The following is a 13,993-nucleotide window of genomic DNA, read 5'->3' on the forward strand; positions in this document are numbered from 1 at the left end:
AATCTGGGCCACACATAACAAAAGGATTCTTTAAAAAGTGAAAACTAAGTGTCTCAGCCACAGAGGTGGTGGAGAGAGTGTGTGCATTCGAACCCAAGGCTTTGCTTGGGCTCCCTGCAGCTCATGTGTAGCACTAAACCACCTATTAGCATTTCCTGAAATGCATAACTTGAGCTACTGGTTCTCTCAATAAGGGATATAATACGACACTTGACTCCTGATGAAAAATTAGCAAAAGGACAGATGACACTTTTGAACAGAATTTATTTATTCCAAATATCACATAAATACATTTCCCCATGAATATTCCAAATATACATGAAATGAACATTGCAGCATTTTTTTTTTTTTATTTTAAAAAAGGGGTTTGGCTTTTGTTTCATATAACAAGAAGTGCCAAACATAGTTGTAACACATATCTGTCTTTCATTTTCTTTTTAACCAAGTACAAAAATGCGATTAATAATTTATATTTGTACATATATACACATACACCCACACTCACACACACGTAGACATACACACATTTCTTCAACTAGCTTCAAAACAGATAAGGATTTTGTTTCAAGTTTTATCTACATAAAATACGTTTTCTTTAAAAAAACAACAACTGGTCACAAGCTCCAAGATCTGGTTTTTGTGGGTGCTTTGTTGATACAATCATTCCAGAGCTGCAAAATTAAGGCGCTACCAAACACCAGGCCTTCAGCTATGTATGACACTGCATGACTTACGCATACAGCTTTCTGAACACCCTCTGCCATTGATTTTCTTTGAAATTAACTACAGCAACAAGCCAAAGGAGCAGAAATCTGCTGATTATCAGCTCACTGGAGTCACAAAGCAATCTCAGTGACTGAAAAGAAGAAAGGAGATTTCGAAAGCAGTAGATAAAAGGCCACAAAAGCAAACAACTGGTATGATCCGTGATTTTTTTTTTAAAAAAGATTTATTTTCACTTACAAAATCTATTTTTTTTTTATATGGAAGCCTTGCACAGCAGGCTTGTAATGGAAAACAGGTTTTTGCATGTTTGTTTAGAGGGGAGAACGGAATGCCTTCTCCTCCTTATCATAATCAATAAACATGCCTGGAACATTTTTCTGCAAAGCTTTTCAGACCATAGATACCCTAAGCCCTACTTCTCTTAGGCTGCCAGACCAATCAGCCTAAGAGAAATAAAAAAAAAAAAACCCATTTTAAAAATGTTGGCTTTCGTCATGTTTTTCAATTAATGCGTCTGCTCACTTGACAGACGTTGATTATTAAAAGAGCAGACAACCTGACCTTTAATTTCAAGGGCTAAGTGTACCATGTTGAATTCTGCCAGAAAAGTCCTCCAACCAAAACAAAACACCAAATAAGAATATCAGCGGTGCTGTAGAGAACAGAATTTAAACAGGGAAAGTGCTGAAACAGTAAATCAGCAGAACAAAATAAGTTTCCTGTTTATGCTCAACTGCCGTGTAACTTCAGCTATTAACAGAAAACGAGACAAGGAGGGAAAATATATGAAACAACCTTTAAGCAAGCACGAAGGTACTGTGAGAAATCATGAAGAGTGTCCAGGTTCCCTGCCAAAAATTAACGAGGGCACATTTTGAAGGGATTTTTTTTTAAAACTAGATACCTTGGAAGCTTCTAATGTTCAGGGGGTTTACAGGAAGACAGATGTGTTTCGGAGAGTATGTATGATAGCACCCAGGGACCAGATCGAAGGGAAAATTCACCAAGACGGTCCTTTCTCTAGCTTAACGCTAGCTCTCTTGAAGGAAATACAAACACAGCTCTGGTAGAAGGTAGCAGAACTTGCAGGAAGGCTATGGTAGAGATTATTAGATCATTGGTTGCAAGTTATGCAGTTTACAATTAAAAGTGTAGTCACAGGTCGTTACTTTACTACAAAAGGCGAATTCAAGGTAGAGGCAACTACAGTACATTCAGGGTGTGTGTTGATCAGTTCCTAGGCAACTGCTACTGGCAACTTCTGACTAGATATTTCTGCCAATCATCTAATACCACTCGGACTACAATTACGGTACGGATAATGCAGTCAATCACCTTTTAGATGATATTGCTTCCTGAATTCACATGCAAGTGTTCACACCTTCGTCAAAAGAGAACACACTTTGTAATTTAAGGAGGAGGCACTTCTGAAATATTTTGGTATTGCCACTATTTTCACCTTCCTGTCTTATTTGCACGTGAACCTGTGTCTTCAATTCACACAGCATTCCGAGATTTGAACCGGTGTTATTTCTCCCAAGCTGTTAACGCAATTGTTTTCTACAATTTGGAGAGTTCAGCAGTTTGCAACAGTGCTTTTGCAGCTTCACGTTCACTGCTAAAAATTTCTTTCCAACAGGCTGACAGACCTCTTTTTAAAAAAATAAAATAAATTTAAAAAGAAAATTATTAACAATACGTACTGAGACATCAAAATACAGCTATATTTACAGAACCAACAACTAATTGAAGGTTAACACCTGGTTTAAGCTTGCATTGAAATTTGCCTTTACAGATTTCAGTATGTGCCTCCTCTCAAAGTTGTCACTGAGGACCAAGACTCCAAGCACAGACAGTGGTCGGTACATAACGAGTAATAATATTAACGTTTTGGTTAAAAAAAAAAATGTGCTAACAAACATTGTTCCAGTATAACAGGTTAGGCTGGCATGGCTGTTGAAAATATAGGTGGAAACTGGATCTTACCTGTTCTGAGTTATACTTACAGAATGAGCATGGAAGGGTAATTTGAAATGGCAATTCTATATCTCAGCGGCCTTTTGAGAGATTACCACAGAACTGCTTGAACCAAGTATATATGTACATATGCTAGAAATGCTGGCCATGATCCAGCAATGAAGCTCAGCATGCTCAAGTGGCTCCAATGGCAGCAAAAAAAAGCATCCCGCGCACACAGGGAATTCCATCCGGCACGGGAGGCTGCAGGATCCTCATGCGTACCGATATCTAAGTCACAACCACTGACAACAGGCTATCCATAAGTAACTTTTTTCCATATCGTAACGCGGGTCACCTGAGGTTATTCTTTTTTTCTATTTGTAGGAAATGGGGGGGGGCGGTTTAGGGGAACCCGACCATCCTATACATATATCGAAACACTATTTCCCATTACACACAGCATGCAAGTTACAAAGACAGGGAGGGTTGATCGGCCGCAGTGCTGTCACCAGCTACTCTTTTGGTCAAACACTGTCTTGCAAGGCGAACGTCCAGGAAAACACATTTTGCTTCACAGATCAATCATTTTGTCAATATGCTACAGACGAAAAGACTGCCCCCTGTTCATTTAACACTTGTTGTCTTGTGCATTCTTCCTCTGGAGGATATTTTGGGGGATTTCCCTTCAACTGGCAACCTCTAAGAATTGTTTTTCAAAGTTTCTTTTCAGTTTCTAATCCACTGTTTGTTCCGAGTTCTGCTGTGTAGAATTCAAAATGGCTTCAGGGGCATCTCAGGGCCTGTGACTCAGTTGTCCCCCCTGTGATAAAATGGACAGTTGGTTGCAAGTAGCGATTCCAAGTTGTTGCCTGCAGCGATCAGCTATGCTGCAACTGTGGCGCAACTTCTAAGAGGCTCAGATTTCTCCAGGACAAGAGGCACAGAATGCTTGGTTAACTACTGGGCAGAGTGTGTGCAAAAAATAAAAAATTGTGAGTGCTTAGATGAGCAAATCAGTTTCATTGAAAGGGAAGAATCCGTCGGTCTCTTGAGAATACTTAGGAGTATTCACAACCATTTGTCTTCAGTGTCTGTTCACAAATGAGGATGTGTCATCTAGGTCTTTTGCGTGTCACAAATATTAATACGCGCCGTATAGCAATAAGACGATCTTTAAGTGAAGTCATGGCAAGAATGGCCAATTGGGCCCTGTTCTCCAGTGGCAATACTGCCAACAGCCACCAGTACCAAGCTGGACCACTTGGGTTGCTCTGCAAAGGGAACAACAAAACAATACATCTTTAACGTGCTTAATATTTATAGAAAAATCTAAACGACAACCCTCTGCCCTAAAATGTCTTACTATTTATAGGGTGATCCAAAATACCACATTCTGCAAAATCCTCAGGCAAGCGACAGTGAGAACAGATCCTCTCTTCCTCTCACCAACCCATCTTTTGGAGAAAGCAGTACTATAACAGGAAGTCGGCCCAAAACCAAAAGAGCACTCTCTTTTCTGAAACTATTTCTATTTCTAGCTTGATCTCTGTCTAAGACAAAATTATACCTGGCTAAAAATAATTGGCACAGAATAGGAACAAACACAGCTATAGTATGACAATAACCTTTGGTCTGTTGTAATACTGGTGCTTATCATGCTAGTTAGAGAGAAAGAGAGACAGACAGACAGACAGGGAATGTGTATTTGTTTAAAGAGACTGAATATACATCTAAGTCATCCACTACCATGTTTAGGTTGTAAGCCCATGTGAAATCATACAGTTGGCATTATAGGAATGGACATCTTGAGGCCATCCCACAATCTTTGTTGATGAAATAGGAAGAATAACATGGGTGGAGATTTTTCCTTTAATGAGAATTGCTTTTTCCATTCTGGCTTTAAGCAGTTTTGAGCACTAAAAGCTGAACTAGGAACAACACTGATCATTCATGCAGATTTGCTCCTTTCTAAAATTTCCAGAGTGTGTTTTCCACACACACACACACCAACCACTCACTATGTGGTCTCTCAAGTGCAATCGTCAAAGGAAGATCTCTGTAACTGTTTCGATAAAACAGTCCCGTGTTACTGACAAGGCTGTACTTTCACCCTGTACTAGCACAAAATGATTGGTTTATAATCTCAGAAAAGGCTAATGCACAAAAACAGACCAAGGAAACAAAGCTAAACTGAAGCCCGTCCAAAATTTGCCCCAATGTCTGTCTGTTAAAATGAGTTATCAGTCTATGTGAGCAAGTCCAAATGTAATTATGACACAAATGAGGATTTAACATCTTAATGGATTCTCCCTGGGGTGGTAATCCAAACGTGCAAGATTTATTGGTGGCAGCAATTTAACTAGATGTTTTTAAAGGTGGTGGTTGTTGTTTTACTCCCAGAAGCAAGTGAGCATAGACCACAGTTTAGTATAGCAACTAGCTACCAATATATGTGTTTTTAGGGCAGAAGGACAGTCTCTCTCTCTCTTTCTTTTGAAAAATCTAACGGTGGATTACCTGTAACACTTCCCCCAACTTGAACAACAGCATGAATTAGAGCCCTTTGCCCTCTAATATATCTTTTTTTTCTTTTTTTTGGCAGAAAAACAGTTTTGGGAGGAGGTATTTGGAGCAGAGAGAAGTAGCAGGTTTTCTCATCGTAACTGCCTCATAAATGTGTGCTGGAACCTTGTAGAGGGAAAAACAGCCAGGGAGCAATTTGGCAGCGGCAAGGGGTGGGCGGTGGGGGTTAAGCACTCCCCCTGCTCTCTCTACATTCCAAATTTCTTCTTCTCAAAGTTCTTTTTTAAAGAAAGGGTTCTAATACACATTTGCATATAATGCATACTTAGCCCCTGGTGAAAAACATACTCTGCACGCTCCTATCTTTGACCCTTTCTCAATTTAGTAAATTGAACTTCTTACAAATTTCAGCTCTGAGAATTCTGCTGTTGTTCTAGGGACGGGGTGTGTATGTGTCGGTGTAAAATGGCATATTTTGTTCTACTCACACTGCAGTATCATCACTGGATGTCTATTAGGTTTATACTATGTATAGCACTTACCTGTGGCTCAGGCTCCTTCCCTGGCATGGACCCAAAGTGGTTCAGAATTTGCGCTTTCATGTTGTCTTTAAGAGAAGTAAACCAGGCGACAGCTTGATCATAGACTGAATCATGAAGGCGGACAAGTTCTTCATACTCTGCCCCTTCAACCTACACAATGTGCAAAAAGGGATTCAAAGTCACGTTTGTCTCATTTGCAGTGTAACAAAAACAAGGCAGATAATATGAATTAGGGTTTATCTACACTTACTTTCCGGGGCACGGTCCGTGCTTTAAAGCTCTGTGTCCGAGTGCCCCCCCTTTTTTGCTTCAGAACTTCCCCCGCAAAACCCCACTCTTTAAAGCTGAATTGGAGCAAAAGGCAACCCAGGGGAAATCTGAATAGCCATTTGCTCCGATTCAGCTTTAAAGAGTGGGTTTTAACTGGTAAAAATCTAGGGGGGGGGGAGCACTTGGACACAGACCAGGAAAGTGTGGACCTGTGCCTGGAAAAAACGGAGCAAAGGGTAAGTGTGGTTAAGGCCTTAAAGTGCCGCCTAAACATTTAAGCCACTTTCAAAATGACTTGGGGCACAGGAACTTGATTTTTGCGCTAAAATGGGCACTGGGACAGAGGACAGTGTAGCCTAGAGAAGGTGTACTCCCTGAAAGCTCTACTCAGACCCATTCTGTCCCCTAAGTGTGTGGCAGAAACTGCAGTAAGTTTGTTTAAAAAACCCACCAACACTTGCTTTGCAATCATAAGGGCCACAAACTTTCTCCTTCAAAAGCAAAACAGAGATTATTTGGGTGGTAAAGGTGTTCATCTCATTTGGGGTTTTTTATACTAACTGTTTTAGAGAACTTTTCGTCTGAATGTTGAATGTGTAAATGTATGTCTAGAGACAATGGATAAAGCGAACACTATCAGATGTACTGCTGGATAAGTGTTTAATGCTAATTGTATTTGTTTAAAGACCAATATAAATTGTTTTTAAAAACAGTTTAAAACATAGGTTACAAATATATATGTATATTTTAAACGTTAGACAGGAACTCTTTCTATACTTTTTGAGAAGCCAGCTAAAACTTTTAATTCAGCAAACCTATCCAGACCCAGATCACTATTATGCATGCATGTTTTTAAAATGTTGGTTTTTATCTGTGTATTATTGATCACCTTATATTAATTGATGTGTGTAGATTTTTCATTAAGGGTATACCGTATCTTTCGCCCTATAGGACGCACTTTTCCCCCTTCAAAAATGAAGGGGAAATGTGTGTGCGTCCTATGGGGCGAATGCAGGCTTTCGCTGAAGCCTGGAGAGCGAGAGGCGTCGGTGCGCACCGACCCCTCTCCGTCTCCAGGCATGTGAGCGGCAGCCTGGAGCCCGAAGCACGGAGGACGCCCCGTGCTTCGTGCAGGTGTCCGCAAGCCTTGCGCGCCCGGGGGGAGTTCCCCCCGGGCGCGCAAGGCTTCCGGGCAACAGCTTGTTCTGGGGGCTGGGGACGGAAGAAGATTGGGCTTCCCCCGCCCCCAGCTCCCAGCGACGCAAGCAAGCTCCGGGAGCGATGGCGAGGTTGCGCAACCTCGCCTTCTCTCCTGGACCCCCAGCCCTGAGGCTAAAAATGAAGCCAGGACAGCGAGCGGGATCCATCATGGCTTCTTTGCTCTTTGGGGCTCGGGGGGGGAAATAATTCCCCCCCCTTTATTTCCTCCACAAAAAAATAAGTGCATACTATGGGCCGGTGCGTCCTATAGGGGAAAAATACAGTGTATTTTCCCCCAAAATGAATGAAACATTAAAAACAACTGTAAAAAAATAAGCCCCACCATACTTCAACAGTAACAGTAAAAAATATTCCAAATCAGATGATTAAAATCAATGCAATAAAACAGGCATCTGCAACACCCCCCAAAAAAATAGATTAACAGCAAACTATGCAGCACAATACAATAAACTAAATATAATTCAAAAACCATCGTAACGGAAGCATGACACCCACACCTTATAGAAGCAGTCATACAGAAGAAGCTTTCTGACTGAAATGAATGGCTCCTCCCAATTATTCAAGGAAGAACATTACAGTGGTAACCTCTAGTTATGGACTTGATCTGTTCCGGGGTGCCGTTCGCACCCCGAAAAGCCCGTAACTGGAGCACCGCTTCAGCGCATGTGCGAAGCACGCACAACGCTTCTGCGCATAGAACGCAGAACGCTTCTGTGCACACACACGCGGCAAAACCCAGAAGTATACACTTCTGGGTTTGCTGAGTTCGCAAGCTGAAAAGACGCAACATGAACCTAACACAACACGAGGTATGACTGTATTCCCCAAGGCCTGCTGGCATGGGAAAGCAATTTCTTTGTACTGGAAACTTGTGGCAGCCACCTAAAAAGTCAAAACTTCCATCTCTTACCACTGAGCAGAAGGGCCTAACTTGCTATCTCCCCTCATAGAGCCTTAAACTCAGTGACTGCTTCCAGCAGTGCAATGGGTCTGACAGCAGTGAGCTCTCCCATAGCCTTCATGCATTTGGGTGCTATTCTTAAGGCAGATCAAACCTCCTTGGCTCAATGTGGCTTCTGCATTAAGAGGATTTCACTGTATTTAAAAGGGACAGTCATCCACAAGGACAACCTTCTTAGGGGAAGGATGGAAAGTGAAGAGCAGAGAGTTCAACAAACGTACAATTTTACACACATTTGCTTCACGTGGAAACTTCTCGAGCCACTGTTTTATGGCGAAGCTTTTGTCCAGACATTCGCATGGGAATCAAAATGGCGCCCTTGATACAAAAGAAAGTATTGCCATATTTTGAGGTAGCGGAACGTGCGAACGAAAAAGTGGAATTCTACCAGATTCTGGGAGGGACCAACACCTTGTCACCTCAAGCATTTCCAAAGCTTGGTATTCTCATGGTTCAGTGCTGCATTCGTGTCCTTCTGATACAGTGAATAATGTGTGTATGTGCTTTCAATTATTTACACAATCGTGTTGCAGATTAGTAACCTCAGGTCTGGTAAGCTTCCAATCCTCCTTTTGAAGGATGGAAAGATGGCAATCAACAGTGAATGATTTTATATATATGCACACTGTTTGAGAAGCCACTTGCTAAACAGTCATCTGTATTCTCCCCGATGTCCATGACTGATGTGGAGGATGTGAGTTAAGTCTCTTTGCAGAGTGGATATTAGGCAAATATACTTGTAAAAGACCCTTACGAGACAAGTTGTAATTTGAGTATATTTGAACAAATGATTTTTTTCTGCTGCCAACTCTTGCTCTGCATGTAATAAAAGATCTATTTCTAGTATTCTGTCCAAAACTCAACACAGTAGCTCAAGTTATTTTAACCTTCAAGATCAGAATGATATCCTATTCTCTATGCCTTCATCTGTTCCTTCCATCTGAGAACAACTTTACGCTGCGCTCCTGGAGAAACCAGTTGCAGAAATTAACAGGATTAAGCGCCAGCGACCAAAGCATGCTTGACCAATGCGTGATCCGATATAGAGCTTTCTAATGCCTTATCATCAATCTAAAGAAGAGCACCACTATTTAAGAGGCATGATACAAATTACAGGCAGATTATATATGCCAGTTCTTACATTTGTCCACTAAATACTCCTAGCAGCACCTATAACCATCAATTTTAGTGACATTCCAATTTCTCATGTTGCTTGTTTCCCCAAACTGCTGCTGCTATAAACTCATGTTTTCTCACTCAATATATGTTTCAGGCTGTGCAAGGCATGTACAACTGGGAATGCTACAAATAAAGTTATAAACATCTCCAGGAAAATGCTTCCAGTAATTGTGAAGCTTGGTATGATGCTGTCTCTTCAAAACTTGTTGAGCACAGTGTTTCGATTCAAAGTAATCAAATATTAAATTTCCTAATGTTAGTGGACCAATATGCAGAGCAGGCGAGAGGAAGGAAACGGCTTAAGCTACTGGGGAAAGAAGGTTCTATGGTTGGTAGAGGAGGAGAAAATGGCAAGAGATGAAGAGAGGTTAGTATTAAGAGGTTGGGATAGGGTTGTCTAAACCCAAAACCAACATAATTTATTTTGTAGTTAATTACATAAAAGGATGCATACTTGGAAGGCAAGTGTAGAAAAAAGCCTCACAAAACTATACCAGTTACCTTTTTATCTTCCATGTATTCAATGTTTGCAGTATTATACCCGTCTCTCTGACCATGGCTCAAGACCCTGAAACGCCGGACACCAACTGTGTCAACAACTGAACGTCCGTCAGGGAAAAACTTCACATCCCTGATCTCTAACATGCAGCCGTAATCAGCAAACCTGAAGGGACAAAGAGAGCCATATTAGTCCTGTGTATTAAGTATACCTAAACATTCTAAGCGTACTTAAGGAATGTGTCTCATTGATTCAATATGGAATCATCAATTCCATGCATAAGCATGTCTAGAATCAAGCTGTAAAAGGTTCTTGCAGAAATTGTGCATATACGTGATCAGAGAGATGCAACGCATGTGGAACTAGGTTGCCTATTCTGTGACTGATGAAAGACTGATGAACACATTGGTGTTAGAAGAATGCAGGGACTACGTTCAGATGGCTGGATTTTCTTAGCACTTTGCAACTCCCCATGAGATTATAGAGGGGGAACAGTTAGGAGTTCTTTAACTCTTTAGATCAAGGTGTGTATGTGCTGCAGGATTTGCCGCCTGCTTGAATTGTCGTTTTGTCATCTGAGTCAGCATGTAATACACACAAGTCACTTTCAACACATGTAATAAAACAATCTTTCTTTATTCCTTTTGGGTGAGAACTTCTTGTCGGCACATGGTTATGGATAAACACATATTCATAACAAACACACATCCTAACTCTAGCCATAGATCCTTAAAAGTTCTTGGCAGTGTGTGTATGAATACACCTGAGCGCTGGACACACAGGTGGGTTCGGACACACACACTTCATAACACCAGCATCTCTTTCGGGAATTTAATATTTTCAAGTCTGCTTCCAAATCCTTTGCTTACCCTTTCAGTTCATCAGCTAAGCACATGCCAAACTGCTTGGTGCCAGTATCCATACATCTTCTTATCATTAACCGATAGCGGGGTTCAAAGATGTGAAGAGGGCAAGGAATGGTAGGGAATGCCATGGTGCACACGAAGATGGGGACATCTTTATTCAGGCTGTAAGAGAACGAAGAGTCGTATTAAATCAGCACATGCAGCCAAAAGCTATTTTCTGAAACCTGCCATGAAATAAGTTTGGCTGTGTTGACATTATTATTTCCCATTTCCTAGACCTTCCTTCTATCAGTGACACACCCACATGCAACATTAATCCACAGTTTTAAAATCAACTGGAGCAGGCCTGCACGCCATGTTTGTTCTTGGCCTACTGCTTGTGGTGCCTTTGAAGGAAATAAATCATGAGCCCAGCACAATCGTGAGCAAGGCACACATCATAGCAGGCTTGTTTCCTTCACCCCTGCCCTCCTCTCTTTTGTAGGAAGTCTGCTTACTTTGACAATTCCTTCATTTCTTCTTCGTAAACTTTCTTCCTTTCAGACAACTCTTCTGGCAAGTAACGAACTATTAATTCTTCAGTAAGGATGGTCTTCTTGTAAGTTCGGCCGGCCAAAAACTAAAAATGAAAGCATTCAAGAACTCAGTAACAAAGCTGGCTTAGGAGCAGAATCTAGTGATGAACTTAGGGTGGTTAGCCAAACCTTTCCATACTTTAAAAGCATTGGCTGGGGGGGGGGGGGCTGCAGATGTTGTTGGATGGCAACTCCTACCATCCCTTATCATTAGATATGCTGACAGGAGTCTGACTTCCAACATCATCTGTAGGGCCCAGGCTCTGCCATCCTTGCTTTAAAGTCTGAAGAAAAGAAGAAAAAGTGTGTGCAAAATACACAATCCTGTATATTGCAGTGAAGGGTTAACCCTGGTTTTCAACAGCCAGGACAGATACCTGGGATAGCAAAACAGTAGAAGGGGGGGGGGGACACACTCATTATTGCATCTGCAGAAGATGTTGTAAAAAGAAATAAAGAATAGGACCCATTCTATTATTGTGGTAAAGCCGTACTGCAAAGAAATTTCCAATTACTTTCCTTTTTTTGTAGTCAAAAACGACCTTGGAGGAAATAATTCATGTTTAACTACTGCTGTAGAGTATATTCATAACTTGCTAGCGAAGCTTCTTTGAGATGCCCGGCTATAAAATGAGGTTCACATTAACAGGTAGGGAGCCTGCCAAAAGAGGGTTGTGTTGTTTTGCTCCTCTACTAATGCCTCCCCTATGTTTCCTGGCTCTGTGGGCAACAGCTGGAGCCAGGAAGAGTCCAGCTCCGACATAGCAGGACTGTGGCAGGTCCCTACAGGCTCAGTGTTCATGAGGCCAGTTCCAGAAATATTTGACACCTTCTCTTGAGTTGGGTGTGTGGATCCAAGTCTCAGGAGGTCCACAATAGCCCAATCCCTTCAGCGGTGTCTGGGCTAAAGACTGTGTACATGAGATTCCTCCCTTCCCTTTGACCTCATACCAAATGAAAAACCTCGTTGTTCCCCCAAGAGGAAAGCCTTCCGGACCCTGCAATAACTTTGGGGGGAAAGCATACAGCTCGATCTCCTTTGGCCTCCAAACCCGCTCTGGGAGCTTAGGCTGAAGGGTACCACATAAGAAACACCTTGCTTCTTTTCAGCCTAACTTCTATTCACAGATGTTTAGAACCACACAACTTTATAGAGTTGGAAGGGACCTCAAGGATCATCTAGTCCAACCCGTTGCAATGCAGGAATGTTTTGCAAAACATGGAGCTCAAACCCACCACCCAGAGATTAAGAGTCCCACACTCTTTGCATTACATAATGATGCTTTAAAAACGTTGCGAGCCACCTTGATTCCCAAACTTGGGGGGAAAAGAAGGATATAAATATATTAAATAAATATAAATAAAACTGAGCTGAGCTGTGCAACTCTTGAGCATGCCTAGCCTTGTGTCCTGCTGCAATTTTGAGTGGAGGGTATTTCACACACACCCAAAAGTTTTCCTGCATACCCTGAGGGCCTTTATCACTGGAACACACCTACTTCTGCATCACCAATTCCTTATTTTGCAAGCCAGTCCCCCCCCCCCCCCACGCCTGGTTTGCTAACAGTAAGTATTACCCAACCAAAAGGCTTCCATTTAAGCAACCCATGGGAGATAGTGGAATACTTACTTCAGACAGCTTTTCCTTACAAAGTGGACAGTATGGATTATGGTCCAGGCAACGTTCAAGGCATTTGAGGCAGAAAGTATGTCCACAGGGAGTAGCAACAGGTTCGTAGAATAACCTGAACGATCGTGAGCATTGAAAAAACAACTGGTTACTCCACACGTCCGTTCAAAGCACAACTCCATATTTTTCACATGCATTAATAAAGGTATATGTGATTTCATGAGGTACAAATAACAGCTCCCCAGTGTTAAGATACTCAGATATATAAGGTAGACGCCAAATTGCTCCTTAAACCAGGGTTGCAGGTGCCAAAACAGAAATTCTAGTTGCTATTTTGGGCCAGACGGCTCAAAAGTCGTATTTTTCAATACGACTTTTGGGTTCCTGAAATTCATTCTGACTTTGCAGATAAAATATAATGGATAGAATTCTACAGGATGTGGTATTAGTGTGTGAAAACAGTCAAGATCCAAGGATCCCTAGGCATGCACCTCCAGATGGTGGAGACGTCAGCCGCCATCCTGGCACCTGGGCATCTTCACTTGGTCGCAAGTGGCCAATGGGCAGGTGCAAAGCGCACCTGGCGCCTGATGAATTTTGAATGCTGCTGCTCCCAAAATGTCAGTGGCAGTAACTCACTCTGGTACATTCAACTGTACAACTTTTGTCGAGGCAAGTAATTTCGTAAGCTATATGACTGATAGCTTGGTTTTTAAAAAAGAGTTTGAGCGTAGCTATAGAGCACATATTCCACAGGAAATCAATGTGATGCCCTCCTGAAGTTTTTGCACTGCAACACCTAACTTCCACGACCACTGGCACGGCTGGCTAGGGCTGATGGGGAGCCGAGAGTCAAGAAACATCTGGAGGACCAGTGCTATTTTTCTAGAAAAAGAGGTGCCAGAACTCACTAGGAACACCTCCCTTGTTCACTTATAATGGCAAAGGTGCCTACGAAAGAGGTGCCTGCAAGGCCCTTTCAGCCGAGCTACACCCACCTGCCTGTCGCCCGATTTCATAGGACGTTCCTTTGGCACCGCAC

The 13,993-nt window shown here is 42.0% G+C and overlaps 1 protein-coding gene across 1 annotated transcript in view; it reads right to left on the reverse strand.

Annotated features, from left to right (window-relative positions):
- Positions 1-247: 247 nt before the first annotated feature.
- LONRF2 (LON peptidase N-terminal domain and ring finger 2) overlaps positions 248-13,993 on the reverse strand; it is a 40,773-nt gene continuing 27,027 nt past the window's right edge. The window contains exons 7-12 of the mRNA XM_083437774.1: positions 12,952-13,066; positions 11,244-11,365; positions 10,750-10,908; positions 9,883-10,045; positions 5,751-5,900; positions 248-3,956 (exon numbers count right to left, since the gene is read on the reverse strand). Of these exons, the coding sequence (XP_083293900.1) occupies positions 3,798-3,956; positions 5,751-5,900; positions 9,883-10,045; positions 10,750-10,908; positions 11,244-11,365; positions 12,952-13,066 (868 nt within the window). The 3' untranslated portion in view covers positions 248-3,797. The remainder of the gene's footprint in view (positions 3,957-5,750; positions 5,901-9,882; positions 10,046-10,749; positions 10,909-11,243; positions 11,366-12,951; positions 13,067-13,993) is intronic.

The sequence above is a fragment of the Podarcis tiliguerta genome, assembly GCF_965153285.1.
Source record: "Podarcis tiliguerta genome assembly, chromosome: 4".
Taxonomy (NCBI): domain Eukaryota; kingdom Metazoa; phylum Chordata; class Lepidosauria; order Squamata; family Lacertidae; genus Podarcis; species Podarcis tiliguerta.